This window comes from Oncorhynchus tshawytscha, linkage group LG33 (genome assembly GCF_018296145.1).
Source record: "Oncorhynchus tshawytscha isolate Ot180627B linkage group LG33, Otsh_v2.0, whole genome shotgun sequence".
NCBI classification, from domain to species: Eukaryota; Metazoa; Chordata; class Actinopteri; order Salmoniformes; family Salmonidae; genus Oncorhynchus; species Oncorhynchus tshawytscha.
In genome coordinates this window covers 29,019,236-29,047,198 of record NC_056461.1, presented here as the reverse complement: position 1 = coordinate 29,047,198, position 27,963 = coordinate 29,019,236, and the positions used below count along the sequence as shown (strand labels likewise).

Genomic DNA, 27,963 nt, shown 5'->3' with positions numbered 1-27,963 from the left:
CAGAAAAAATACATAAGTCATAAGACATATATATATATATTATTTTTGTTTTGCATAATGAGCAGTCTTGCCCAGCATTGCGACGGGGATAGAGTTGACTCGTTGTGATAGCGACAGCTATTAAAGGTACAGGATGACGCGTAGTATGTGGCTCGCTCGATAAAATAGGTGCAAAGCGATAGAAGGGTTAGGGTGGGTTATAGTGTATTCTTTTTTTTCTCATATTTTAGGGGACCTAAGGATCTAAGAGCTCGAGCGCTATTATCGATTAAATAACTAAGACGGCTACTGTCACCAGGCAGAGTAATTCAGCAAAATTGAGAGAGCTCATACTCGATACGATGTATTAATTTTCGGAAACGTTATTGCGAAACGTGGCATAGTAGAAACCGACAGAGTTGTGTTGTCGCGTTGTTATGATTTATTGAACGCAAGCACCTAGGCAACTGCTACAGTTCACGTAGTGTAAATTAATAGGCCTAGGCCGGAGATTTCGTCAGCAAGGTGCCGGTGGCAGATAAGATGGGCTCGGTGTTCCGAAGTGAGGAGATGTGCTTGGTGCAGTTGTTTCTGCAGTCCGGTTCTGCATACGATTGCATAAGTGAGCTGGGAGAAATGGGTCTGGTCGAGTTTCGAGATGTAAGTACACCACCTGTCTGTCGAGCCTATGTACAGACTTGCAATGCAATAATACCAGCACAAGTGTATATCAGTTAGGCCTGCTCAGTGCCTGTCAGTTGTCAATTGTGTCTGGACCAAACATGTTCTTGTTTTCTCTGTGTGTGTGTGTGTGTGTGTGTGTGTGTGTGTGTCTGTCTGTCTCTCTGTCTGTCTCTCTGTCTGCCTCTCTGTATGTCTGTCTGCCTGTCAGTCTGCATCTATGTGTGTGTTACAAGACTACCAGTGCCCCCATCATTAATCCTAAATGTGCCTGCCTATCATCATTCATCCCAAATGTGTCTGTCTATCATCATTCATCCTAAATGTGTCTGTCTATCATCATTCATCCTAAATGTGCCTGTCTATCATCATTCATCCTACATGTGTCTGTCTATCATCATTCATCATAAATATGTCTGTCTATCATCATTCATCCTACATGTGTGCCTATCATCATTCATCCTAAATGTGTCTGTCTATCATCATTCATCCTACATGTGTGTCTATCATCATTCATCCTAAATGTGTCTGTCTATCATCATTCATCCTAAATATCATCATTCATCCTAAATGTGTCTGTCTATCATCATTCATCCTAAATATGTCTGTCTATCATCATTCATCCTACATGTGTGTCTATCATCATTCATCCTACATGTGTCTGTCTATCATCATTCATCCTAAATGTGTCTGTCTATCATCATTCATCCTACATGTGTGTCTATCATCATTCATCCTACATGTGTCTGTCTATCATCATTCATCCTACATGTGTCTGTCTATCATCATTCATCCTACATGTGTCTGTCTATCATCATTCATCCTACATGTGTCTGTCTATCATCATTCATCATAAATATGTCTGTCTATCATCATTCATCCTACATGTGTGCCTATCATCATTCATCCTAAATGTGTCTGTCTATCATCATTCATCCTAAATGTGTCTGTCTATCATCATTCATCCTACATGTGTGTCTATCATCATTCATCCTACATGTGTCTGTCTATCATCATTCATCCTAAATATGTCTGTCTATCATCATTCATCCTACATGTGTGCCTATCATCATTCATCCTACATGTGTCTGTCTATCATCATTCATCCTACATGTGTGCCTATCATCATTCATCCTACATGTGTCTGTCTATCATCATTCATCCTACATGTGTCTGTCTATCATCATTCATCCTAAATGTGTCTGTCTATCATCATTCATCCTACATGTGTGTCTATCATCATTCATCCTACATGTGTCTGTCTATCATCATTCATCCTAAATATGTCTGTCTATCATCATTCATCCTACATGTGTGCCTATCATCATTCATCCTACATGTGTCTGTCTATCATCATTCATCCTACATGTGTGCCTATCATCATTCATCCTACATGTGTCTGTCTATCATCATTCATCCTACATGTGTGCCTATCATCATTCATCCTACATGTGTCTGTCTATCATCATTCATCCTACATGTGTGCCTATCATCATTCATCCTACATGTGTCTGTCTATCATCATTCATCCTACATGTGTGCCTATCATCATTCATCCTACATGTGTCTGTCTATCATCATTCATCCTACATGTGTGCCTATCATCATTCATCCTACATGTGTCTGTCTATCATCATTCATCCTAAATGTGTCTGTCTATCATCATTCATCCTACATGTGTCTGTCTATCATCATTCATCCTAAATATGTCTGTCTATCATCATTAATCATAAGGTTGTCTATCAGTCCAGTTAATGTGATACTTATTGACCAATTATTTGTCAAGGAAGTAGCACAAGCTGATTAAGCAAACGATTAAAAGCCTAATTGGATCACATATCGTTGTTCCTCCTATTCTGTGATTGGCTGGTAGTATTGATGGAGGTCTCAATGCAGCTGTATAGTCTGACTAGATTCAGGGGCTCCAAAAACATCTTACCCAGGTACCTTGGTCACATGGTTTGTTTAGTCTAATTGAACTGACCTGGCCTAGATTTTAAAAGCAATGGATTTCGATCTTTCAAAATTATATGTTGATATTTGAGTGAAACATTCTGCAGAATAGAAAAAAAATGGACTGGAAAGGCATCTATTTGATGAATTCCATGGTGTGAGCATTGCTCCACCTGGCAATGTCACCTAACCACTGTGCTCCTCTGGTTTCAGCTCAACCCCAGTGTCAACTCGTTCCAGCGCCGTTTCGTCAGTGAAATCAAGAGATGCGAGGAGATGGAGAGAATTCTGGGTGAGGTCACTGAGATGGACACTAAAGCAGGACTACTACCACCATACGTTTGATTTACTGGTGGGGTTTGATCAGGCTCTGGTCTACTCTACAGAATGACAGATTGCTTTTGGTAACAGCCATGCAGTCAGATTGAATTTACAAGTCATGCTAAATATAGTGATGACAACAGCAGGAGAATGTATTATCAGCTAATGATATATATTTTTTGCTGTGAAAGACTAGCTTTGTGCTAGATATAGATCTCAGTTGTTCCTCCACAAATATTTTTAGCAAGGCCTCTTTATGTTTTGATCAAACCTGTCTGGGTTTTCTAAATGTGGATGTTTCAACAGATTCCCATAATGATTGTGTGTTCTTATGTGCTCAGTCAGTGTTTGTTTAACTGATTAAACAATAACTATTTTCTTTCTCACTTTTTTTGTTTGGACAGGGTACCTTTTGAGGGAAATCCGAAAGGCAAATATTGCCGTGCCAGAAGATGACGAAATCTGTCCAGTCGCCCCTCCCCCCAAACATGTCCTTGAGATCATGGTAGGTCTGAGATGCTGTTTGTCATGTAAAAACAAGTGAGTGATGTGGTTGATGGGCACTGCCATTGAGTGCACTGTGTTTAGGTTGAATCACTGAGTTGGTAAATGTTTCAAGATAGTATCGAGCAGGGTTTAGGGTATTGATTTTGTGTTAATAATGGTTGAGGGGAACTGATTCCCATATGATTGCTGTGGTCAAGGGGAGTTGACCGTGTGTGGTCTCTCTGCTGTGGTTAAGGGGAGTTGACCGTGTATGGTCTGTCTGCTGTGGTCCCCCAGGAACAGCTCCAGAGGCTGGAGGTGGAGCTTAGTGAGGTGGCCAGGAACAAAGAGAAGCTGCAGCGGAATCTTCTGGAGCTGACTGAGTACACACACATGCTGAGGATCACGCGCACCTTCGTACACAGCCGCTCCCGGGTTAGTGCCAGGTTATCATGTCTATTTACACCATACACTCTACTATCACATGACCTCGCCTCATAACTACCTCATGCCATTTAAGTAACACATACTCTTATCAGACTCACCCTTTGCTCTATTGCACTCCCAGATGCATTTGTTTGTTGACAGTGACACCATATTTTGGCTCTTGCTGTCCTCTCCATGTGAGTTCCCATAACCTGAAATAAGACAGGGTGAAGCAGAGACCGTGCTGACATGATACGGTCACACCACGCGCATGAATGTCACCTGACTTTGAACAATGAACACAATATGTCAATTGGTCATGTGATTCCACAGCCTATGATGCATTGTTTTTAGCTTGCAGATTATAGGCTACACTTGACAATAGGTGTAGCAATGAAGTTCAACCATTATGTCTTAACTTTTCTAGTACAGATTTACAAACTATCTATAAACTAATAAATTAACATTTAAAAACTACTTAAATACCATTTTATTTAATCATTACCAATTTTTGAAAGAATTACCAATTGTTTTTATTAAATCTAGGCTAACCTGGCCTTTCCTTGTATGCAGCATGAGGCCCTTGGCCCCCAGTATGAAGAGTTCCAATCCATTGAGTCAGACTCTGCAGGCTGCACTGGTATGCAGAGACTGGGAGCCAAGCTGGGGTGAGTTTAACAGAGAAATAGACACTCACATTATGTGTAGCTAATCACATTCAGAATCAGCTTTAGTCCTGAATAGTAAAGTATTCCTCTTGGCTGTAGGTTCGTGTCAGGTCTAATCCACCGGGTGAAGGTGGAGGCCTTTGAGCGCATGTTGTGGAGGGTGTGTAAGGGCTACACTATCCTCAGCTATGCAGAGCTGGGTGAGAGCCTCGCTGACCTGGACACGGTGAGTAGATTATAGATAGATTCCTGAAATCTGTATTGCTATGTCCACCATGTCAATTAATGTCATAATACGAGGAATACTATAAGTGTTGTGTGTGTGTGTCCCTTTCAGGGTGAGATCAGCACAAATGTGGTGTTCCTCATCTCATTTTGGGGAGACCAGATTGGACAGAAGGTCCAGAAGATCTGTGATTGGTAAGTGTACTTTTGACATCACAAAACAGAAAAAATCATCGATTATCAGCATCAGATCTGCATCATCTGACAAGCCTGTCTGTCATTGATCTGTATCAGGCCACAATTATATTTGTTATTATTTTCTTCCAGTTACCACTGTCACCTTTACCCCCACCCTGAGAACGACGAGGAGAGGGCAGATGTGATGGACAGCCTAAGGACACGCATCCAGGACTTAAACAATGTATGTATATGTCTCTGCTTTTATGTTGAGGCAAAGCCCAAACCATGTATGACAGAGGATGGCTAGATGATTTGCATTAACACTAGTAACAATACTACATGTAAATGCTTGAACGTGCAACATCTTGTAAATGTCCCCTGGCTTCACCAGGTGCTCCACCGCACTGAGGAGTACCTGAGACAGGTGCTGCAGAAGGCCTCAGAGTCAGCCTTCACCTGGGTAGTGCAGGTGAAGAAGATGAAGGCCATCTACCACATCCTCAACCTGTGTAGCTTTGACGTTACCAACAAGTGTCTCATAGCTGAGGTGTGGTGCCCTGTCAATGACCTGACCAACCTGCGGGGGGCGTTGGAGGAAGGCTCGGTGAGTGAGGCTGTTGAGGATACTGTAGTCCTACAGATACGCACATCAACGTTTATTGGGATGATTCTTGTCCTGTTTGATTTCCACTAGATTGGCCATATTGTAAAAATTCATGAAAACAAAAATGTGCTTTTTGGTCTTAATTTAAAGTTACGGTTAGGCATTACGGTTAGCAGTGTGGTTAAGGTTAGGGTTAGGTTTCAAATCTGATTTTATGACTGTGGCTGTGCCAGATTGTCACCACTTTGCAGAGCTGCTTACAGTACGTGAGTCATTCCAATAAATGCTAACCTGCTACAGACACAGTTTGTTTCGTCAAATCTGACAGTAGTGTATAAATGTAATACATGGATTTTTTCCCTTATCAGAGAAAAGGTGACGCCACTGTACCATCCTTTGTAAACCGAATCCCAAGCAATGACACTCCGCCTACGCTCTTGAGAACAAACAAGTTCACCTCTGGCTTTCAGAGTATCGTAGAGGCTTATGGGGTTGGAGACTACAGGGAGGTTAGTCCAGGTGAGTACAAATACAGTTCACAGACAGACCTACAGGTAAGCTAGTTTGGAACACTTCAGACACAATATTTAGGCAAGCACAGCTGAGCACTTTTATAGCATTAGAAGTACAACTAACCACTTCATGTAATGCAGACAGGTCAGGTTGAGCAAAGTTACATAGGACTGAATGAAGGCCAGCAAAGTTGTCCACTCTGATCATGTTTATCTCTGATTGGCAGCCCCCTACACCATCATTACGTTCCCGTTCTTGTTTGCGGTCATGTTTGGGGACCTTGGTCACGGCATGGTCATGGCATGCTTTGCCCTGTGGATGGTGCTGACAGAGAAGAGCCACAAGCGCAAGCGCTCTGATAATGAGGTAAGAATGTTTAAAGGGAAATTTCTATCACATTCGACTGCGTTTTTGTGGTCATCTTGATTTTGTTGCGTAAATTGATAGATTTCCATTAATATTGGTTTCTGTGTTGTCCTCAGATCTGGACAATGTTCTTCGAGGGACGTTATATCATACTAATGATGGGCCTTTTCTCTGTGTACACGGGGCTGATCTACAATGACTGCTTCTCCAAGTCACTCAACATATTTGGCTCAGGCTGGAGTGTTAGGGCTATGTTCACAGATCAGCAGTGGACGTGAGTCTAAACTAACACACAAAAACATGCACAAGCACAGTACGCACGTACATTTTGTCAGTGTACACTACCGTTCAAAAGTTTGGGGTCACTTAGAAATGTCCTTGTTTTTGAAAGAAAACCACAAAACTGGCCTTTAGACTAGTTGAGTATCTTGAGCATCAGCATTTGTGGGTTCGATTACAGGCTCAAAATGGCCAGAAACAAAGAACTTTCCTCTGAAACTCATCAGTATATTCTTGTTCTGAGAAATTAGGGCTATTCCATGCGAGAAATTGCCAAGAAACTTAAGATCCTGTACAACGCTGTGTACTACTCCCTTCACAGAACAGCGCAAACTGTCTCTAACCAGAATAGAAAGAGGAGTGGGAGGCCCCAGTGCACAACTGAGCAAGAGGACAAGTACATGAAGGTCTAGTTTGAGAAACAGATGCCTCATAAGTCCTCAACTGGCAGCTTAATTAAATAGTACCCCCAAAACACCTGTCTGAACGTCAAAAGTGAAGAGGCGATTCAGGGATGCTGGCCTTCTAGGCAGAGTTGCAAACAAAAAGCCATATCTCAGACTGGCCAATAAAAATAAAAAATTAAGATGGGAAAAAGAACACTGACACTGGAACTCTGCCTAGAAGGCCAGCATCTCGGAGTCGCCTCTTCGCTGTTGATGTTGAGACTGGTAGATATTCCTTCATTATTTATTTTTTAAATCCGTTGCCATCTACAATAGTCATTTACAACGTTAACAATATCTACACTGTATTTCTGATCAATTTGATGATATTTTAATGGGCAAAAATAAAAGTGATTTTATTTCAAAAACAAGGACATTTCTAAGTGACCTCAAACTTTTGAACGGTAGTGTACCTGTAGTTTTCATTCAGCAGTAACTGGCTGAGGTTATTGTACTCATTTATCTTTTATTCCAGAAATGAAACACTCCAAACAAATACTTTGCTCATCCTTGATCCTAATGTCAGTGGTGTCTTCGTTGGACCATACCCTTTTGGCATTGATCCTGTGAGTATACATGCACAGGATAGTTTCAGATGCTACACACAATTATACTCTTCCTTGTGTAACCGATGTGAAATGGCTAGCTAGTTAGCGGTGGTGAGCGATCGAGCGATCGTCAATCGGGTGACGTCACTCGCTCTGAGATCTGAAGTAGTTGTTCCCCTTGTGCTGCAAGGGCCGCAGCTTTTGTGGCCCGATGGGTAACGATGCTTCGTGGGTGACTGTTGTCTCTGTGCAGAGGGTCCCTGGTTCGAGCCCGGGTGGGAGCGAGAGGGACGGATGAAAGCTATACTGTTACACTTGTGCCTTTCACTGATCTCAAATATCCAGATTGTAACGAAGACACAGGAATCAGGTGCATTCAGTGAGTTTAATACGAATTAACATAAAGTGAATACACAAACAAGAGTAGCGTCTGAACATGAACATAGATACAATACTGCCTGATGGGTGATAACAACGGAGTGCTAGATAAAAGGGGAGAAATCAGGGAAGTGATGAGGTCAAGGTGTGCCTAATGAGGTGCAGGTTTGCGTAATGATGGGTTGTCAGGACCGGTGGTTAGTAGACCGGCGACATCGAGCGCCGGAGGGGGGAGAGCGGGACTAGACGTGGCAGTACCCAGCCGCAGGACGACGCCGGCCAGGAGGGCGAGGAGCGGGCCGGACAGCAAAGGTGGAAATCTCAGATGATGTTGAGATCTAGAATGTCATCCACTGAAACTCAACACTGCTCCTCTGGACTGTACCCATGCCAGTCCACCAGGTACTGGAGCCGACCCCCAGGACATCGGGAGTCCAGGAGGGATCTGACAGCATTGCCGGGGCTTCCCTTGATGTTCAGAGAAGGCGGGGGGGGGTCGTGGGGTACGGCATCAGCAACCACCGGCCTGAGTAGGGAAAAGTGAAAAGAGGGTGAGAGGTGGGCCACCAGTACTTAGCGGAGATGGGGTTGAATGATGTGGGGGATACCTGGGTGTGCAGCAACAAGGGATGTGTGCGCCCAGGTCAACAGCGAGCCCTTACCTGCGTGGGCACATAGGTGCGCTCCGGAGGGCAGGTAGAAGGTGCGGGTTCCCCCACCAGAGCTTGGCGGATGTCCACATCTACGTCCCAGAGCACAGGGGCAATGATTCGGGAGAGTGGAATGACTTCACCGCCAGGAGCTCCGGTCACCGACGCCGTATTTCCTCTCTGCAGGAGTTAGTTTTTTTGAGTAATATGCACATGGATACAACTTTTGTGGGTTACCTTGGCGTTGTGACAGGACAGCCCCCACACCCACCTCCACCACAAAGGGCAGCGTAGGATCTGGGTGTTTCAGCAACGGGGCGGAGGTGAAACACCCCTTCAGTAGGCAGAAGGCCTCATCGGCTGCAGGACTCCACAACTTACGGGGACCACCTTTGAGGAGAGAGGTGAGGCGATGGCGATGGAGCTGAAGTTAATGAAGTGGCGGTAGAAGTTGGTAAACCCCAAAAAACATTGTAGCCCCTTTATGGTGGTTTGGACTGGCAATGATCTGACTGCCTCAACCTTCCATTCCTCCATAACCACTCCCTGTGGGCTGATCCGGTATCCCAGGAAGGAGACAACGGCCTAATGGAACTGGCACTTCTCCGCTTTGACATAGAGATGGTTCTCCAGGAGGCGTCACAGAACTACCCGGACGTGGGCGATGTGCTCCTCCAAGGTGGCCGAGTAGATCAGGATGTCGTCGATATACACGACCACCTGGCGCCCAAGGAACACCTCGTTCACGAATGCCTGGAACATCAACGGAGGATTGGCTAATCCATAACGCGTCACCAAGTACTCGTAGGGCCAAAACATTGTGCTGAAGGCCGTCTTCCATTCATCCCCCTCTTGGATGCAGATCAAATTGTAGGCACTCCACAGTAATTTCCATTGTCGACCAGGAGATGTTGGGGTCGTGGCATTGGAACCACGGGAGGCCGAGGATGACTGTGTGAATGGGTGCCTCGATGAGGAAGGGAAGGCTTTCTTGGTACAGGGGTTCCACTGTGATGGTGAGTGGTGCTGTGATGTGTGTGATTGTCCCAGATCCCAGTGGTTGATTATCCAGTGCTTGAACTGGAGAGGAGAGCAGGTATGAGGTTGTTCAGGGAGGAGGCAAAGGCCTGGTCAATGAAATTCCCTACGGCACTGGAGTCCACTAGAGCTTTAGAAACAGCACGAGGGACAGCCAGCTAGTGAAATCAGTACTAAAAAGGGTTTGGCGGAAAGTGATGACTCACGCCTACCACTGGAGATGGATGATCACGGGGCCATCCCTCTGCTTTAGTGGATCCTGGGTTGGGAAGTAGTGGACACCGTTGAAGCTGGTGCCCCTACTGACCATAACAGGAACAGAGCCACAGCTGTCTCCGACAGTGTTGCTCAGCCGCGGGGAGGCGTGTGGCTCTGAATCAGAACGGTTAACGAAGCAGGGAGAGAGGCGATGGGAAGATTAAATATCCAGACTGATGGCCATCGTGATGAGTGCGAGAGGGTGTCGTATCGGCATGCTAACTCCGTCTGGACCTCTTCGCACAATCCTCTTCTTAATAAGGTGCAGCGTGCCGGCACATTCCAGCCGCTGGATGCTGCCACTGTGTGGAAGTTGAGGGTGTACTTTGCAGCGGTCTGGCCATCCTGCAGTAGTTGGAGTAGGCGCTTACCCCCCTCTCTGCCCTCCAATAACCGTGGCAACCTTGGACCTCTCAGTGGCAGGGGCTCCCATCTGATGAGCAAAATAGTGTGAGCACTGGAGTAAGAAGCCACAGCATTTGGATAGTGTCCCGTCATATTTTTCCGGGAGGGACAAACAGGCATCGCTGACCTGGCCGGACTGCTGAATGGGCTAAGGTGCTGGGTCGACTCATGGTAGAGGATCCTCAACTCGTTGGAGGTAACACCTCTTGAGGAAGATCTAGACGTTGAAGAACACAGAGGACCTCATCCATCACAGTCCCCGGTTGCTCCAGCTAGCTGTTTGTCGACCATCTTGGAGATGTCTTGGGTTGGCTGCTGCTTCCATTTTAGGAGGCAGTATTCTGTAACGAAGACACAGGAAGCAGGTGCAGTCGGTGAGTTTAATATGAATGAACATAAAGTGAATACACAAACAAGCGTAGCATCTGAACATAAACAACACTGCCTGATGGGTAACAACAACAGAATGCTAAATAAATGGGGAGAAATCAGGGAAGTGATGATGTCCAGGTATGCCTAAAGATGAGGCACTGGTGTGCGTAATGATGGTTGCCAGGTGATGAAATGATGGGTTGCCAGGACCGGTGGTTAGTAGACTGGCAACGTTGAGTGCCGGAGGGGGGAGCGGGGGTAGACGTGACACAGGTATTGATATTGTCTAATGTTATGTTCATGTTATGCTTTGTATCACACCTACAGATATGGAACATGGCAGTGAATCGCCTGTCCTTCCTGAACTCCTACAAGATGAAGATGTCTGTCATCATAGGGGTCATGCACATGAGCTTTGGGGTGGTGCTCAGTGTATTCAACCATCTGTGAGTGACCAGTTAGTGGTTCCTAACAGTAGTCACTACTGTGGAATACAAAACATCAGAAAGAGTTCCTCTACATTTATATACATTTGTTCTTCCCCTTCCCTTCCCTCTTCTCTTCCATTTATCCAGGCACTTCAAACAGAGGTTCAACATCTACCTGCTGTTCCTCCCTGAGTTTCTGTTCCTGATGTGTCTCTTTGGCTACCTGGTCTTCATGATCATCTACAAGTGGCTGGCGTTTGGTGCACGTGACTCCCGCCTGGCCCCCAGCATCCTCATCCACTTCATCAACATGTTCCTAATGCAGGGAGGGGACAACACCCCTCTCTACCCCGGACAGGTGGGTGTTTCCTTTCGGAAAAGCTGACCACGACTCCATTTTGTTGATCCCTGCCTACAGACAGAAACTAAAACAAGAAGCTCCCGCGCTGAGGTCTGTTCAACGCTGGTCCGACCAATCTGATTCCACACTCCAAGACTGCTTCCATCACGTGGACTGGGATATGTTTCGTATTGCGTCAGACAACAACATTGACGAATACGCTGATTCGGTGAGCGAGTTCATTAGAACGTGCGTTGAAGATGTCGTTCCCATAGCAACGATTAAAACATTCCCAAACCAGAAACCGTGGATTGATGTCAGCATTCGCATGAAACTGAAAGCCCGAACCACTGCTTTTAATCAGGGCAAGGTGACCGGAAACATGACCGAATACAAACAGTGTAACTATTCCCTCCGCAAGGCAAACAAAAAAGCTAAGCATCAGTATAGAGACAAAGTAGAATCTCAATTCAACGGCTCAGACACAAGAGGTATGTGGCAGGGTCTACAGTCAATCACGGATTACAAAAAGAAAACCAGCCCAGTCACGGACCAGGATGTCTTGCTCCCAGGCAGACTAAATAACTTTTTTGCCCGCTTTGAGGACAATACAGTGCCACTGACACGGCCCGCAACTAAAACATGCAGACTCTCCTTCACTGCAGCCGACGTGAGGAAAACATTTAAACGTGTCAACCCTCGCAAGGCTGCAGGCCCAGACGGCATCCCCAGCCGCGCCCTCAGAGCATGCGCAGACCAGCTGGCTGGTGTGTTTACGGACATATTCAATCAATCCCTATCCCAGTCTGTTGTTCCCACATGCTTCAAGAGGGCCACCATTGTTCCTGTTCCCAAGAAAGCTAAGGTAACTGAGCTAAACGACTACCGCCCCGTAGCACTCACTTCTGTCATCATGAAGTGCTTTGAGAGACTAGTCAAGGACCATATCACCTCCACCCTACCTGACACCCTAGACCCAATCCAATTTGCTTACCGCCCAAATAGGTCCACAGACGATGCAATCTCAACCACACTGCACACTGCCCTAACCCATCTGGACAAGAGGACTACCTATGTGAGAATGCTGTTCATCGACTACAGCTCGGCATTTAACACCATAGTGCCCTCCAAGCTCGTCAGAGGGCACTATGGGTGCCCTCTGAGGGTAGGCAACAACTGAGGGTAGGCAACAACATTTCCACCCCGCTGATCCTCAACACTGGGGCCCCACAAGAGTGCGTTCTGAGCCCTCTCCTGTACTCCCTGTTCACCCACGACTGCGTGGCCACTCCAACTCAATCATTAAGTTTGCGGACGACACAACAGTGGTAGGCTTGATTACCAACAACGACGAGACGGCCTACAGGGAGGAGGTGAGGGCCCTCGGAGTGTGGTGTCAGGAAAATAACCTCACACTCAACGTCAACAAAACTAAGGAGATGATTGTGGACTTCAGGAAACAGCAGAGGGAACACCCCCCTATCCACATTGATGGAACAGTAGTGGAGAGGGTAGTAAGTTTTAAGTTCCTCGGCGTACACATCACAGACAAACTGAATTGTTCCACCCACACAGACAGCATCGTGAAGAAGGCGCAGCAGCGCCTCTTCAACCTCAGGAGGCTGAAGAAATTTGGCTTGTCACCAAAAGCACTCACAAACTTCTACAGATGCACAATCGAGAGCATCCTGTCGGGCTGTATCACCGCCTGGTACGGCAACTGCTCCGCCCACAACCGTAAGGCTCTCCAGAGGGTAGTGAGGTCTGCACAACGCATCACCGGGGGCAAACTACCTGCCCTCCAGGACACCTACACCACCCGATGTCACAGGAAGGCCATAAAGATCATCAAGGACAACAACCACCCGAGCCACTGCCTGTTCACCCCGCTATCATCCAGAAGGCGAGGTCAGTACAGGTGCATCAAAGCTGGGACCGAGAGACTGAAAAACAGCTTCTATCTCAAGGCTATCAGACTGTTAAACAGCCACCACTAACATTGAGTGGCTGCTGCCAACACACTGACTCAACTCCAGCCACTTTAATAATGGGAATTGATGGGAAATGATGTAAAATATATCACTAGCCACTTTAAACAATGCTACCTAATATAATGTTTACATACCCTACATTATTCATCTCATATGTATATGTATATACTGTACTCTATATCATCTACTGCATCTTTATGTAATACATGTATCACTAGCCACTTTAACTATGCTACTTTGTTTACATACTCATCTCATATGTATATACTGCACTCAATACCATCTACTGTATCTTGCCTATGCCGCTCTGTACCATCACTCACTCATATATCTTTATGTACATATTCTTTATCCCCTTACACTTGTGTCTATAAGGTAGTAGTTTTGGAATTGTTAGCTAGATTACTTGTTGGTTATTACTGCATTGTCGGAACTAGAAGCACAAGCATTTTGCTACGCTCGCATTAACATCTGCTAACCATGTGTATGTGACAAATAAAATTTGATTTGATTTAGATTTAGTGATGGAGTCATGATTCAGAGTGTCCCCCCTGACTCTGGGTTTTCTCAGCATCTCTATCTGAATCTCTGAATGTCTCTTTTGAACGTCTCTGTACATGTGGCTCTGTGTTTGACCCTGTGTATTTTGCTCCACAGACTGGGCTGCAGGTCTTCCTGGTGGTGGTGGCTCTGCTGTCTGTGCCTGTGCTGCTGTTAGGAAAACCTGTCTACCTCTACTGGCTGCACCGGGGAGGGAAGAGCCTGCGATTGCGCAGGGTGAGTATGGTGGAAAGAGTCGTGTCATGAGTTTGTTACCCATGTGTTTTTAGTGAATAATATATGTGCATTTTAACGTCTGTTGTCTGTATTTTAGGGTTATGAGAGAGTTCGGCGTGTGAGTGAGGATGATATGTCCCAAGCACCAGCTTACGCTGATGATGAGGAAGAGGGATTTGATGACCTCATGACCAGCAGGGACACCCAGCCTAAGGAGGTCAAAACCGCAACTGTACATACATCTCATATAAACATTTGAGTAAGAGCAGTTGTATTTCAGTCATCACTGTTGCCTTTCTATCTAGTCAATGTGTTGTACATCTTTCAGTTTGACTTTGGGGATGTGTTCCTGCACCAGGCCATCCACACCATAGAGTATTGCCTGGGCTGCATCTCCAACACGGCGTCTTACCTACGTCTCTGGGCCCTCAGTTTGGCCCATGCTCGTAAGGATCGTACTCACTACACCTTTAAAAGGCCACAGGGGGGCAATTACTATCAATTACTGTCTCCATGTTCAGATATTGATTCATAAATCTCCCTCTTACTGTGTGTCCATCTATGTGTTTGTCAGAGCTTTCCGAGGTGCTGTGGGCCATGGTTATGCGTCTAGGCCTGAGGATGACCTCCAGACTGGGGGTGCTGTTTCTGGTACCAGTGTTCAGCCTGTTCGCTGTGCTCACTGTGTCCATCCTGCTTGTCATGGAAGGGCTCTCAGCGTTCCTCCATGCCCTCCGACTGCACTGGTGAGTCTATCTGTATACATTAACTAAGTGATGCCTTACTGAATGACTCATTCAGTCAGTCAATCAATCACTCTCTGTTAATCATTCATCTACTCTCACATACTCTCTCATTCCCCAGTGGTCACCTACTCTGTATACTTTTTAAAATCTTTAACTCTCTTCTAATTATTCACTCAGTCATTTATTCACGCATGTATTCATACTGGTTATTTACATATGTGAATGCTCTCCTTTGTAGGGTGGAGTTCCAGAATAAGTTCTATCATGGGACGGGTATCAAGTTTGCCCCCTTCGACTTCTCTGCCCTGCCCTCAGTCTTTGAGCAGGACGGTTTACTGTGACCAGCGACAACCAGATTCACTGGATTTGAATAGGAAATCATGTACCAGGAAGGATGCTCTGAGTTAGAGCAAGATGGCACACTGATGAAGAGGAGAAACTGCAGAGCAGTGGTGGGATGACTTGTAGCAAAGTCTTTCAGCATATGACTTTTGACACTATTGGCTGCACTGACTTCCTTACATCATAATTGCGTCCATAACCAGCTAACCTCGATTCAGTGGGATTCAAAAGTTTTCATCTAGGTCTGTTGATATGTACTTTGTAATATTCTGGAGGAATTGATGCATCTCATATAGTGGTCACTTTAAGCCAATTTGGTGGCTCTGAGCATTTTATTTGCTTTTTGTAGAAAATTATAGTGTATTTTAAAGCTAATTTATTACTTGACTCATATTCATCCGAGGCAACTTTAAAGTACAGAAGAAAAAATCTAGAGATTCAAAACATAAAGGACTAGAGGTCTTATCAAATATCCTGATTTCTAAGTGCCATAAAAATTTCTTCCCGATAATGACAAATGCGAATACCATGGCTGCTAATTGTGCAGTTTTTCAAAGTGCTCATACACATGAATACAATTCTGAAGAAATAGTATTGTCTAATGAATTGTAAACTTGTAGAACATTATGTTCCTCCGGTTTTGCCATTATACACTCCTTGTGGCATTTCGGGAGGATAAAAGATGACAGCTCAATTATGAGTTTTTGCAGAGGACATTGCCACAGAGCACTTTTCAAAGAACAATGCAGAAATGATTGTACAATAAAAGTCAGCATTTTCACTAATAACTATTACTCTGACGATGCCAAATGTTAGGAGATACTTACACCAAGACAAATTGCACAGGCTTGAAATATTTGTTTAAATGTTGGTGGTGAAGGACATCCACTGAAGTTGACTTGAAGCTCAAATTATAATTTTTGTAGACATTAATTGGACTCTGACCATAGACTGTTTGATCCGTCTGGATGGTGTCTATAATGAAGGGAGGTGCAATTCATTTGATAGTTGGTAAATGGATCACTGGTATCATCATGATTCATGTCATTTAGCTTCATGGATTTATTTATGTCTTTTTAAGAAGTTAGGATCTTAATCCTTTTTTAGACCTAGTTTTTGGATGTGATGCACAAATGCCAGAAAATAAAGAATCAATGCTCAATACCATGAATACAGACTAATCAATGACATTTTCTAGATCTTGTAAATATATCTAATTTAATATGCCATGAATACAATAGGTATTCCAGGTGGCTGACTAACAAGTTCCTGTGTGGATTAAAGTTTTCTTCAGATTGATGCCATGTCCATTCACACTTTTACTGAAGTATTTCAGAGAGGAAGAGGCAAAGCGAGAAGTTTTACTCAGCTCAAAATCTGCCCACGAAAATAAGCCTACAAAATTAGGAATTTTTGTATGGAGGTCAATGATGGTGTCAAATTTGGTTAACAAACAATGTAATTGCCAATTTTCCATATGAGGGTTATTTGATTGAATATACGTTTTGTAATAGTTTGGATGTTAGGAATGCACTGATATAAATGGACGCATGTGGCATTTCTCAACTTTGAAAAAAACAACTGAATTGTGACTGCTGGGATAGAGCTAGATAGAAGATGGATATAACCCATTTTAGCAAGAACATTGCCATTGAGGGCTCCCGCCATTTTAAAGTAGTCAACTGAGTGAGGATTCCTTTGAGTTGGGAGAAATCAGCCAATGAAGAAGAAAATGTACTACTTTAAAATAAAGATAGCCTCAATGGTGCTGCCCATGCTGTCACAGACAGCATAATGGCACATATACAAAGATGAGTCCTCTATCTCTATGGCCTGTTGTTCACATGCGTATCTGCCCTCTCATTGGCTAGAATGGTCCCACATAATCTTACATATTTGAGGACATCTATTTCCATTGTTGGAGCAGTCACTTGACTATCTTGTCAGTATAATAGACTCCCTTTGACTGTGTCCAATCCCCAGGGTTTCAACTAGTTACCACAGCCACAAAGTGAAAATTGGCTATATTGTAAATATTCATGAAAACAGGTTAGGATTAGGTTTAAAATCAGATTTTAAGAAGATGAATGGTAGTAGAAGCATCAGGGTGTAGGAGGGAGATTCTTAGACGTGAGAAGTGTGCAGGCGGACATGAGACAAAGCAGTGTATAGTATTGATGGAAAAAGTTGTGTGTATAAACTTTAGGGGTACCCATGGTACTGGAGATCAGAGGTGTCTGGTGAGAGAAAGGCCGGTTGAGGGTGCCAGGATCACATTAGTGCAGAAGGTGTTGTATGCTGAGGCAGTGAAAAGAGTAGTAGAGGAAGATGGGGCCCAGGGTGAGAGATTCTAAGAAGATCCTTGTGAGTAGGCCAAGGCCAATAGAGAGTGATAGGAATAATGTCTTTCAGGAAGCTTGTTTTTTTGCCGTTCATAGCCATGGTCGTCAATTGTACGGCAGGAATGGAATGTAAATCACAGAGGATAGATGTGGTGGCAGCTGCAAAGTACTTTGGTGTACGAGATTTTACTGCAGAAGCGTTACAAGATGTTTTGAACTATAGTGTTCAGTCCTCCCAGGCTGCTGGCCTGGAGTAGGATCAAATAGAGCCAAAGTAGTGGAATAGTGGTAAGGTTGTAATGGGTGCAGTGTTAGTTGGTAGGGAAAAATATATACAGCACCAGTCAAAAGTTTGGACACACCTACTCATTCCAGGGTTTTTATTTTATTTTACTATTTTCTCCATTGTAGAATAATAGTGAAGACATCAAAACTATGAAATAACACATATGGAATCATGTAGTAACCAAAAAAGTGCTAAACAAATCAAAATATTTTTATTTGAGATTCTTCAAAGTAGCCACCCTTTGCCTGGATGACATTTTTGCATTTTAGAATTCTCTCAACCAGCTTCATTTATTTCCTTCTTAATGCGTTTGAGCCAAATTGTTGTGTTGTGACAAGGTAGGGTTGGTATACAGAAGATAGCCCTATTTGGTAAAAGACCAAGTCCATATTATGGCAAGAACAGCTCAAATAAGCAAAGAGAGACGAGAGTCCATCATTACTTTAAGTCAATACGGAAAATTTCAAGAATTTCAAGTGCAGTAGCAAAAACCATCAAGCACTATGATGAAACTGGCTCTCATGGGTAACGCCACAGGAATGGAAGACCCAGAGTTATCCTGCAGAGGATACGTTTATTAGAGTTATCAGCCTCAGAAATTGCAGCCCAAATAAATGCTTCACAGAGTTCAAGTAACAGACACATCTCAACATCAACTGTTCAGAGGAGACTGTATGAATCAGGCCTTCAGGACAATGCTGGGCCAAATGTGCGAGATTCATGGTCGAATTGCTGCAAAGAAACCACTACTAAAGGACACCAATAAGAAGAGACTTGCTTGGGCCAAGAAACACAAGCAATGGACATTGGATCAGTGGAAATCTGTCCTTTGGTCTGATGAGTCCAAATTTGAGATTTTTGGTTACAACCACCATGTCTTTGTAAGACGCAGACTAGGTGCACGGATGATCTCTGCATGTGTGGTTCCCACCGTGAAACATGGAGGAGGTGTGATGGTGTGGGGGTGCTTTGCTGGGGACACTGTCTGTGATTTATTTAGAATTCAAGGCACATTTAACCATCATGGCTACCACAGCATTCTGCAGTGATACGCCATCCCATCTGGTTTGCACTTATTGGGACTATCATTTGGTTTTCAACAGAACAATGATCCAATACACCTCCAGGCTGTGTAAGGGCTATTTGACCAAAAATGAGATTGATGGAGTGCTGCATCAGATGACCGGGCCTCCACAATCACCAGACCTCCACCCAATCGAGATGGTTTGTGATAAGGTGGACCGCAGAGTGAAGGAAAAGCAGCCAACAAGTGCTCAGCATATGGGGGAACTTAAAGACTTTTGGAAAAGCATTACAGGTGAAGCTGGTTGAGAGAATGCCAAGAGTGTGCAAAAGCTGTCATCAAGGCAAAGGGTGGCTACTTTGAAGAATAAAAAATATATTTTGATTTGTTCAGCGCTTATTGGGTTACTACATGATTCCTTGTGTGTTATTTCATAGTTTTGATGTCTTCACTATCATTCTACAATGTAGAAAATAGTGTAAATAAAGAAAACCCCTTGAATGAGTAGGTATCCAAACTTTTGGCTGGTACTGTATATATATTTTTTTGCCACAATTGTAATGAATTCATACTACAAAATAGTAGGCTGAAACACAACCAATACAATATGTGGCGGCATGCACCTATAACATTTGTTTGCGGACCGCCATAATATCAAAGAAGAAGAAGAAGAAGCGCTAGAAATGGGAAGAAATTTGACTTTGTGGCTGTGGTAACTAGTGACGACAGGTTAGGGGTTTGAGGAGCTCTGCACAGAGTGGGTTCAGGAGAGGAATGTCTGCCATTGATGCCCTGGTGACAGTACAGAGATAGCCAAGGCCCTGATAATAAAAGAGGTGATGAGTGTTGTGTATTTTGACATTGAGAAAGCTTACGATGCCATGTGGAGGGAAGAGTTGTTGATCAAGTTGAGTGCATTGGACATTGGAGGACATCTGTATAACTGGATCATGAACTTCGATCGAGTCATATGGGTGAGGGTGGGGTCAGAATTGTCAATGCAGTTTGAAGTGGATAATGTTACTCCTCAGGGAAGTGTGGTTAATCAGGTCTTGTTCACCCTGATGATAGATGACAGATGTCCTTGTATGCTGATGATGGGGCTGTATGGAAGAGAGGTGGGAATGTGAAATGTGTGATGAGGAAAATGCAAGTTGTGGGAGTTGTGGAAGATTGGTCTCTAACATGGGGGTTTAGGATGTCTGTGGCCAAGTCCTACTTTATGGTGTTTTCTAGGAGGAAGGTTAAAGATATTAGGCTGCCAATATACAGTATAGGCAGGGTGTCTGAGTTTAAGTATTTAGGTATGTGGTTTGATGAGTGGATTACATGGACATGTTGAGCATATTGAAAATAAGTGTAGGAAGGTGCTGAACCTCATGGAAACAGTGGCAGATATGATTGGGGGTCGGATAGACTAACACTGTTGTATATGTACAATGCATTGATCAGATCATTTTTGGATTGTGGGTGCTTTGTGTATGGATCGGCAGCCGAAACGGTGCTACAGTGCCTGGATAGGATACAGTCAAGGGCCCTGAGATTGTGTATGGGTGCCTTCAGGACAACGCCTGTTGAGGCATTGCAGGTGGATAGTGAGGAACTGCACTGAGGATAAGGCAGGATAAACTTGCATTAGCGTACTGGGCAAGGTTGAAAGGGAGTTCAGAAGGACCTCCTGCTGTCACGGCAACTGGGGAATGAACGGAGCGAGGAGGGCGTTAGCATAGGGCATACAGGTGGACAATCGAGCAGAAGGTGGTAGAATATGGACTTTGGGAGAGAGAGATAGGGCCAGCAATTGCATTGGGGAACATTCCTACATGGCTGTTTCCCGAAACCAAATGTCGATGTGGACATGCCTGAGGACAGGAGAGAATGGGGTGAGGACCTGAGAGGAGAGATATATAGATACTAATTTTTAGTTGTTTTTAAGGACAGATGGTTCAAAGGATCCAGTCAGTAGAAAGGTGGGGGCTGGGATGTATATCCCAGATTTCAATGACAGAGTATGTAAGCGGTTAACTGATTATGTGTCAGTGTATGTGGCAGAGTTGATGGCCATGATTATAGGTCTGAGATGGGTGGAGGAGGTGAAACCACTCAGAATGGTGATCTGCTCTGATTTGGCTGCAGTGTTGAGTAGTGTGAAGACAGGCAGGTTGGGTAGGGTAGACTTGTTTGTGGAGAGGTGTGGAGGGTAAGAGTACTGTGAGGAGAGAGGGGTAGATATGCAGGTCCCACTGGGCCCAAGGGAAGTCAAGTCCTGATCTGGGCAAAAGGGCTCGATCTTCGGCAAAGGGAGTGGGATGCTAGTAGTAAGGGGAGGCAATTTTATCATGTAGATCGGTCAATAAAGGAAGAGGTGAGGAGTATGGGATGTAGGACAGAGGAAGTTGTGTGGAGTAGATTACGGTTTGGGCACACAGGTATGAATACCATGTGGATTATTGGGGCAGCAGGGTAGCCTAGTGGTTAGAGCGTTGGACTAGTAACCGGAAGGTTGCAAGTTCAAACCCCCGAGCTGACAAGGTCGTTCTGCCCCTGAACAGGCAGTTAACCCACTGTTCCTAGGCTGTCATTGAAAATAAGAATTTGTTCTTAACTGACTTGCCTGGTTAAATAAAGGTAACATGAAACAGGTCTGAGTGTTTAGTGGTGGAGCATGTGTTGATATTTTGGGAATTGTATGATGTAGATAGGTAGAGATTATGTGAAAGGGCTAGAGAGGCTGGATGGGATTGGGGTTTGGGTGGTGTAGTGGGGGAGAGGAATTGATGTCTAGGGCTCTAGTTCACTTTCTTAGAGGAATAGGACTAATGAAGATAATTGAATGTACAATGAACAAAAATATAAACGCAACAGTGTTGGTCCCATGCTTCATGAGCTAAAACAAAAAATCCCAGAGATGTTACATATGCACAAATTGGTTTACATCCCTGTAAGTGAGTATTTCTCCTTTGCCAAGATAATCCATCCACCTGACAAGTGTGGCATATCAAGAAGCTGATTAAACAGCATGATCATTACACGGGTGCACCATGTGCTGGGGACAATAAAATGCCAGGGAGTGTACGATTGGCATGCTGACGGAAGGAATGCCCACAAGAGCTGTTGCCAGAGAATTGAATGTTAATTTCTCTAGCATAAACCAAATCCAACATTGTTTTAAAGAATTTGGCAGTACGTCCAACAGCCTCACAACCGCAAACCACGTGTATGGCATTGTGTGGGCGAGCGGTTTGCTGATGTCAACATTGTGAATAGAATGCACTATGGTGGAGTTGGGGTTATGGTATGGGCAGGCATAAACTGCTTCTTCCATGGTCTGCATACTCACCAGACATATCACCCGTTGAGCATGTCTGGGATGCTCTGGATCGACATGTATGACAGCGTGTTCCAGTTATCATCAATATCCAGCAACGTCGCACAGCCATTGAAGAGGAGTGGGACAACATTCCACAGGCCACAATCAACACTCTGAGGAACTCTACGCAAAGGAGATGTGTCGCACTACATGAAGCAAATGGTGGTCACACCAGATGATGACTGATTTTCTGATCCACACCCCTACCTTTTATTTTAAAGTATCTGTGACCAGAAGATGCATATCTGTGATCTGAAGATGCATATCTGTGATCTGAAGATGCATATCTGTATTCCCAGTCATGTGAAATCCATAGATTACATCCTAATGAATTCATTTCAATTGACTGATTTCCTTATATGAACTGTAACTCAGTAAAATCTTTGAAATCATTGCATGTTGCGTTCTTATTTTTGTTCAGTATAGTTAGGCTGTGACTGGCCTCACACTCCAGCACAGTAGGTGTCGATGTATGCGCATTGAAAGCTGGATCTGATCCACTAACCCAATCCTGAAGAAGAAGAACTAGTGATGACCAGTCCCGTTTTGTGTGCAGGAAACATGGCTTAAACCGACTGTGGAGTTTATTATACAGGGATATGTATTGGTTTGTAGGGACAGAAATGTGGTGGTGGGAGGGGTGCTAGGCAAGGTATTGAAGAGGAATATGTGGTGGTGGATGTTGAGGGGAGGGGTTCTAGTGAACTAATATAATCCTTGTCGGATATTGGACTTGGAAGTGCTGGAGAGGGTGTGATTGGCCAGGATAGAAGTATAGTATTGTGGTGTGGGGATTTTAATGCCCACAACATGCTCTGGGGGGAACAGATGGGTGGAAATTGTGATCTGATAGAAATGAAAGAGCTGGTGTACCTGAGTGATGGCCGAGGGACCAGGATTGATGTAGCCACAAGGAAAGAGTCTGCCTTGGACCTCAATCTGTCACGCCCTGATCTGTTTCACCTGTCCTTGTAATAGTCTCCACCCCCTCCAGGTGTCGCTTATTTCCCCAGTGTATTTATCCCTGTGTTTCCTGTCTCTCTGTGCTATTTTGTCTTGTATGTTCAAGTCAACCAGTGTGTTTTTCCCGTGCTTCTGCTTTTTCTATTCTCTTTTTACTAGTCCTCTTGGTTTTGACCCTTGCCTGTTTCTGGACTCTGTACCCGCCTGCCTGACCATTCTGCCTGCCTTGACCTCGAGTGTGCCTGCCACTCTGTACCTGCTGGACTCAGAACTGGTTTTGACCTTTTGCCTGTCCACGACCATTCTGTTGCCTACCCGTTTGGATTATAATAAATATCAAAGACTCAATCCATATGCCTCCTAGGTCTGCATCTGGGTCTCACCTTGTGCCCTTATACAATCTGGCATCCAGTACGATGGGAGGAATCAACAGTATTTTTTTAAATATTTTTTATTTTTTTATTTTAATTTTATTTAATTGACCCTTTATTTACCCAGGTAAACTAGTTGAGAACAAGTTCTCATTCACAACTGCGACCTGGCCAAAATAAAGCAAATCAGTGCGACACAAACAACACAGAGTTACACATGGAATAAACAAGCGTACAGTCAATAACACAGTAGAAAAAAAGAAAGTCTATACACAGTGTGTGCAAATGGCATGAGGTGGTAAGGCAATAAATTGGCCATAGTAGCAAAGTAATTACAATTTAGCAGATTAACACTGGAGTGATAGATGTGCAAGTAGTGATACTGGTGTGCAAAAGAGCAGAAAAGTAAATAAAAACAATATGGGGTTGAGGTACAGATGGACTATGTACAGAAGCAGCAATAGGTTAGCGGATGTTTAAAGTTAGTCAGGGAAATATAAGTCTCCAGCTTCAGCGATTTTTGTTATTCGTTCCAGTCACTGGCAGCAGAGAACTGGAAGGAAAGGCGGCCAAAAGAGGTGTTGGCTTTGGGGATGACCAGTGAGATATACCTGCTGGAGCGCGTGCTATGGGTGGGTGTTGTTATCGTGACCAGTGAGCTGAGATAAGGCGGGGCTTTACCTAGCATAGACTTATAGATGACCCTTAAGCCAGTGGGTCTGGCGACGAATATGTAGCGAGAGCCAGCCGACAAGAGCATACAGGTCACAGCGGTGGGTGGTTTAAGGGGCTTTGGTAACAAAACGGATGGCACTGTGATAGACTGCATCCAGTTTGCTGAGTAGAGTAATAGAAATAGAAAGACGATTCTAGATTGGAGATGTTTAATATGAGTCTGGAAGGAGAGTTTACAGTCTAGCCAGACTCCTAGGTATTTGTAGTTGTCCACATATTCTAGGTCAGAACCGTCCAGAGTAGTGATGCTAGTCGGGCGGGCAGGTGCGGGCAGCAAACGGTTGAAAAGCATGCATTTGGTTTTACTCGTGTTTAAGAGCCGTTGGAGGCCATGGAAGGAGTGTTGTATGGCATTGAAGCTCGTTTGGAGGTTAGTTAACACAGTGTCCAAAGAAGGGCTAGATGTATACAGAATGGTGTCGTCTGCGTAGAGGTGGATCAGGGAATCACCCGCAGCAAGCGCTACATTGTTGATATATACAGAGAAAAGAGTCGGCCCGAGTATTGAACCCTGTGGTACCCCCATAGAGACTGCCAGAGGTCCGGACAACATGCCCTCCGATTTGACACACTGAACTCTGTCTGCAAAGTAGTTGGTGAACCAGGCAAGGCAGTCATTAGAGAAACCAAGGCTATTTCCAATCTTTAGGGATCTCGGACGATACGAGAGGTTGAACAGACTGGTAATAAGGGTTGCAACAATGGTGGCAGATAATTTTTTAGAAAGAGAGGGTCCAGATTGTCTAGCCCAGCTGATTTGTACAGGTCCAGGTTTTGCAGCTCTTTCAGAACATCTGCAAGTAGCTGCGGGGGGTGTGGAGCTGTTGCCCAGGGTTGGGATAGCCAGGAGGAAAGCATGGCCAGCCGTAGAGAAATGCTTCTTGAAATGTTCGATTATCATGGATTTATCGGTGGTGACCGTGTTACCTAGCCTCAGTGCAGTTGGCAGCTGGGAGGAGGTGCTCTTGTTCTCCATGGACTTTACAGTAGAGAGTGATCATTACCCCATAGTATGCACAGTAGACCGGAGGGAGGAGGAGGTGTCAGTGGATGGAATAGGCAGGTGAGCGTTTGGAAGGGCAAAGTGGGATGAGTTTCAGAAGCTAAGAGAGCAGGTGATGGCTCGGGTGGATATGAGAGGGGATGTGGATAGTATGAATAACTGGGTGAGAACAGCTTTAGTGGGGCAGCTACTGAGTCTATTGTTGTAACTCTAATGGCTTACAGAGTTAATGTTTAAAGTTTTATCTTTAGATACAGCTCAATTAATTTTCTTTACAGTTATTTACATAATTAATTGTGTTGGAATTCGTGTGTTGGAGATTGAGAGAACTACATACATATTTCTGTTGTATTGGATTACGCTATTTTCTTTCCACCTTTATTTAACCAGGTAGGCTAGTTGAGAACAAGTTCTCATTTCAGCTGCGACCTGGCCAAGATAAAGCGTAGCAATTCGACACATACAACAACACAGAGTTACACATGGAATAAACAAAACATACAGTCAATAATACAGTAGAACAAAATAAAACAAAAAGTCTATAATACAGTGAGTGCAAATGAGGTAAGTTAAGGAAATAAATAGGCCATGGTGGCGAAGGAATTACAATATAGCAATTAAAACACTGGAATGGTAGATCGGCAGAAGATGAATGTGCAGGTAGAGATACTGGGGTGCAAAGGAGCAAAATAAATAAATAAATACCAGTATGGGGATGAGGTAGGTGGATAGATGGGCTGTTTACAGATAGGCTAAGTACAGGTGCAGTGATCTGTAAACTGCTCTGACAGCTGGTGCTTAAAGCTAGTGAGGGAGATGTGAGTCTCCAGCTTCAGAGATTTTTGCAATTCGTTCCAGTCATGGGTGGCAGAAAACTGTAAGGAAAGATGACCAAAGGAGGAATTGGCTTTGGGTGTGACCAGTGAGATATACCTGCTGGAGTGCGTGCTACGAGTGGGTGCTGCTATGGTGACCAGTGAGCTGAGATAAGGCGGGGCTATTGACTTCAAGTTCCAGAACGCCTTGCGAAAGGAGGTAGGGAGAGAGAGGAGAAGTGGTGTAGAGGGTAAAACATATGACATAATTAAATTAATGTATACTGGCAATATGCGCAGCATTAAAATTGGTAAGAAAATAACAAAATTCTTTAACCAGGGGCGGGGCCTTCGCCAGGGTTGCAATCTGAGCCCTGCACTCTTCAATAATTGCATTAACGAATTGGCCACTATTCTAGAAAAATCCTCAGCCCCTGGTGTTAGTCTCCACAATTCAGAAGTTAAATGCCTACTCTTCGCAGATGATCTATGCCTGCTGTCACCCACAGCACATGGCTTACAGCAGAGCCTGGACCTGCTAGAACAGTACTGCCAGACCTGGGCCCTGGCAGTAAACCCCAAAAATACTAAAATAATGATTTTCCAGAGAAGATCCAGATCTCAGGGAATTATACCAAAGTTCTCAATTGGTACAAAATATATAGAGTACTTGTCACGCCCTGGTCTTAGTATTTTGTGTTTTCTTTATTTATTTGGTCAGGCCAGGGTGTGACATGGGTTTATTTTGTGTTGTGTTTATGTATGGGGGTTTTTCGTAGGTTTTGGGATTGTGGCTTGGTGGGGTTTTCTAGCATAGTCTATGGTTGCCTGAGGCAGTTCTCAATCAGAGGCAGGTGATTCTCGTTGTCTCTGATTGGGAACCATATTTAGGCAGCCATATTCTTTGAGTGTTTCGTGGGTGATTGTTCCTGTCTCTGTGTTTGTTTTTCACCAGATAGGCTGTATAGGTTTTCACATTCTGTTTGTTGTTTTTGTATTGTTTGTGTTTCATCTTTATTAAACATGTATATTATTAACCATGCTGCATTTTGGTCTGACTCTCCTTCGACAGAAGAAAACAGTACTGTACACCCTGCAATTACTTAGGTTTAAAAATATGCTCAACTGGACACCTTAATGAGTGTGGAAGGAGAGATTGTTAATCAAGCTTGATATTATGGGGGTATGAGCAGTAGCGATGCGTAGGTAAAATCACTGGGGAAGCTAGGAAAAAAGCCATTTTACAACCTATGTGTTGTGATAATTCTGTTTTCTCTATAACTTGTTAGTTCATATGCCTTGCCACTGTGATTATAGGCCTAAAGGCAGAGACAATAAGAAGACAGTGGCAGAATAAATTCAACCAGTATACTGTCTAACACTCTGTCATAGAGTAAATGGTCTATCACTATGTCATGCAGTACACTGTCTATCACTCTGTTATACAGTACACAGTTTCATTTTTGTTGTCCTAGGCTACCTGGCTAAAATACTTGCTTGCTAGCCTAACTTCCTTTCATGCGCAACACTAGCTAGTTAACATTAGCCTACTACATCTAGCTACATATTGAACTTCCATCCTCTCAGGCAAGTAGCACAACAATGTATGAATCAATGGTTGGATCAGAATCACCGTTAGAATCATTGCCAGTAT

The 27,963-nt window shown here is 44.1% G+C and overlaps 1 protein-coding gene across 4 annotated transcripts; it reads left to right on the top strand.

Moving 5' to 3' along the window:
• The first annotated feature begins 80 nt into the window (after positions 1-80).
• Positions 81-16,564, top strand: LOC112231102 (V-type proton ATPase 116 kDa subunit a2). 4 transcript variants are annotated; one of them, XM_024397652.2, is made up of 20 exons: positions 81-639; positions 2,827-2,905; positions 3,339-3,439; positions 3,718-3,855; positions 4,393-4,514; positions 4,614-4,740; positions 4,852-4,934; positions 5,067-5,160; positions 5,311-5,523; positions 5,892-6,042; positions 6,263-6,402; positions 6,519-6,676; positions 7,603-7,693; positions 11,104-11,222; positions 11,352-11,562; positions 14,193-14,312; positions 14,410-14,544; positions 14,641-14,758; positions 14,887-15,058; positions 15,297-16,564. In XM_024397652.2, exons 1-20 carry the CDS (start codon positions 523-525, stop codon positions 15,397-15,399), a joined length of 2,592 nt encoding a protein of 863 aa, XP_024253420.1. In that variant the 5' UTR covers positions 81-522; the 3' UTR covers positions 15,400-16,564. The 4 variants fall into 4 exon arrangements, with proteins under 4 accessions (XP_024253420.1, XP_024253422.1, XP_024253423.1 ...); XM_024397654.2 differs by having other exon boundaries at positions 82-639; positions 4,420-4,514; XM_024397655.2 differs by having other exon boundaries at positions 83-639; positions 4,420-4,514; positions 14,410-14,529.
• The last annotated feature ends 11,399 nt before the right edge of the window (positions 16,565-27,963 follow it).

Bases quoted from the DNA above. Each gene is read 5' to 3' on its own strand.
- LOC112231102 (XM_024397652.2), top strand. From the start codon at position 523: ATGGGCTCGGTGTTCCGAAGTGAGGAGATGTGCTTGGTGCAGTTGTTT. The intron at 4,515-4,613 runs GTGAGTTTAACA...TCTTGGCTGTAG, and splicing joins AGACTGGGAGCCAAGCTGGG to GTTCGTGTCAGGTCTAATCC. The intron at 11,563-14,192 runs GTGGGTGTTTCC...TTTGCTCCACAG, and splicing joins CCCCTCTCTACCCCGGACAG to ACTGGGCTGCAGGTCTTCCT.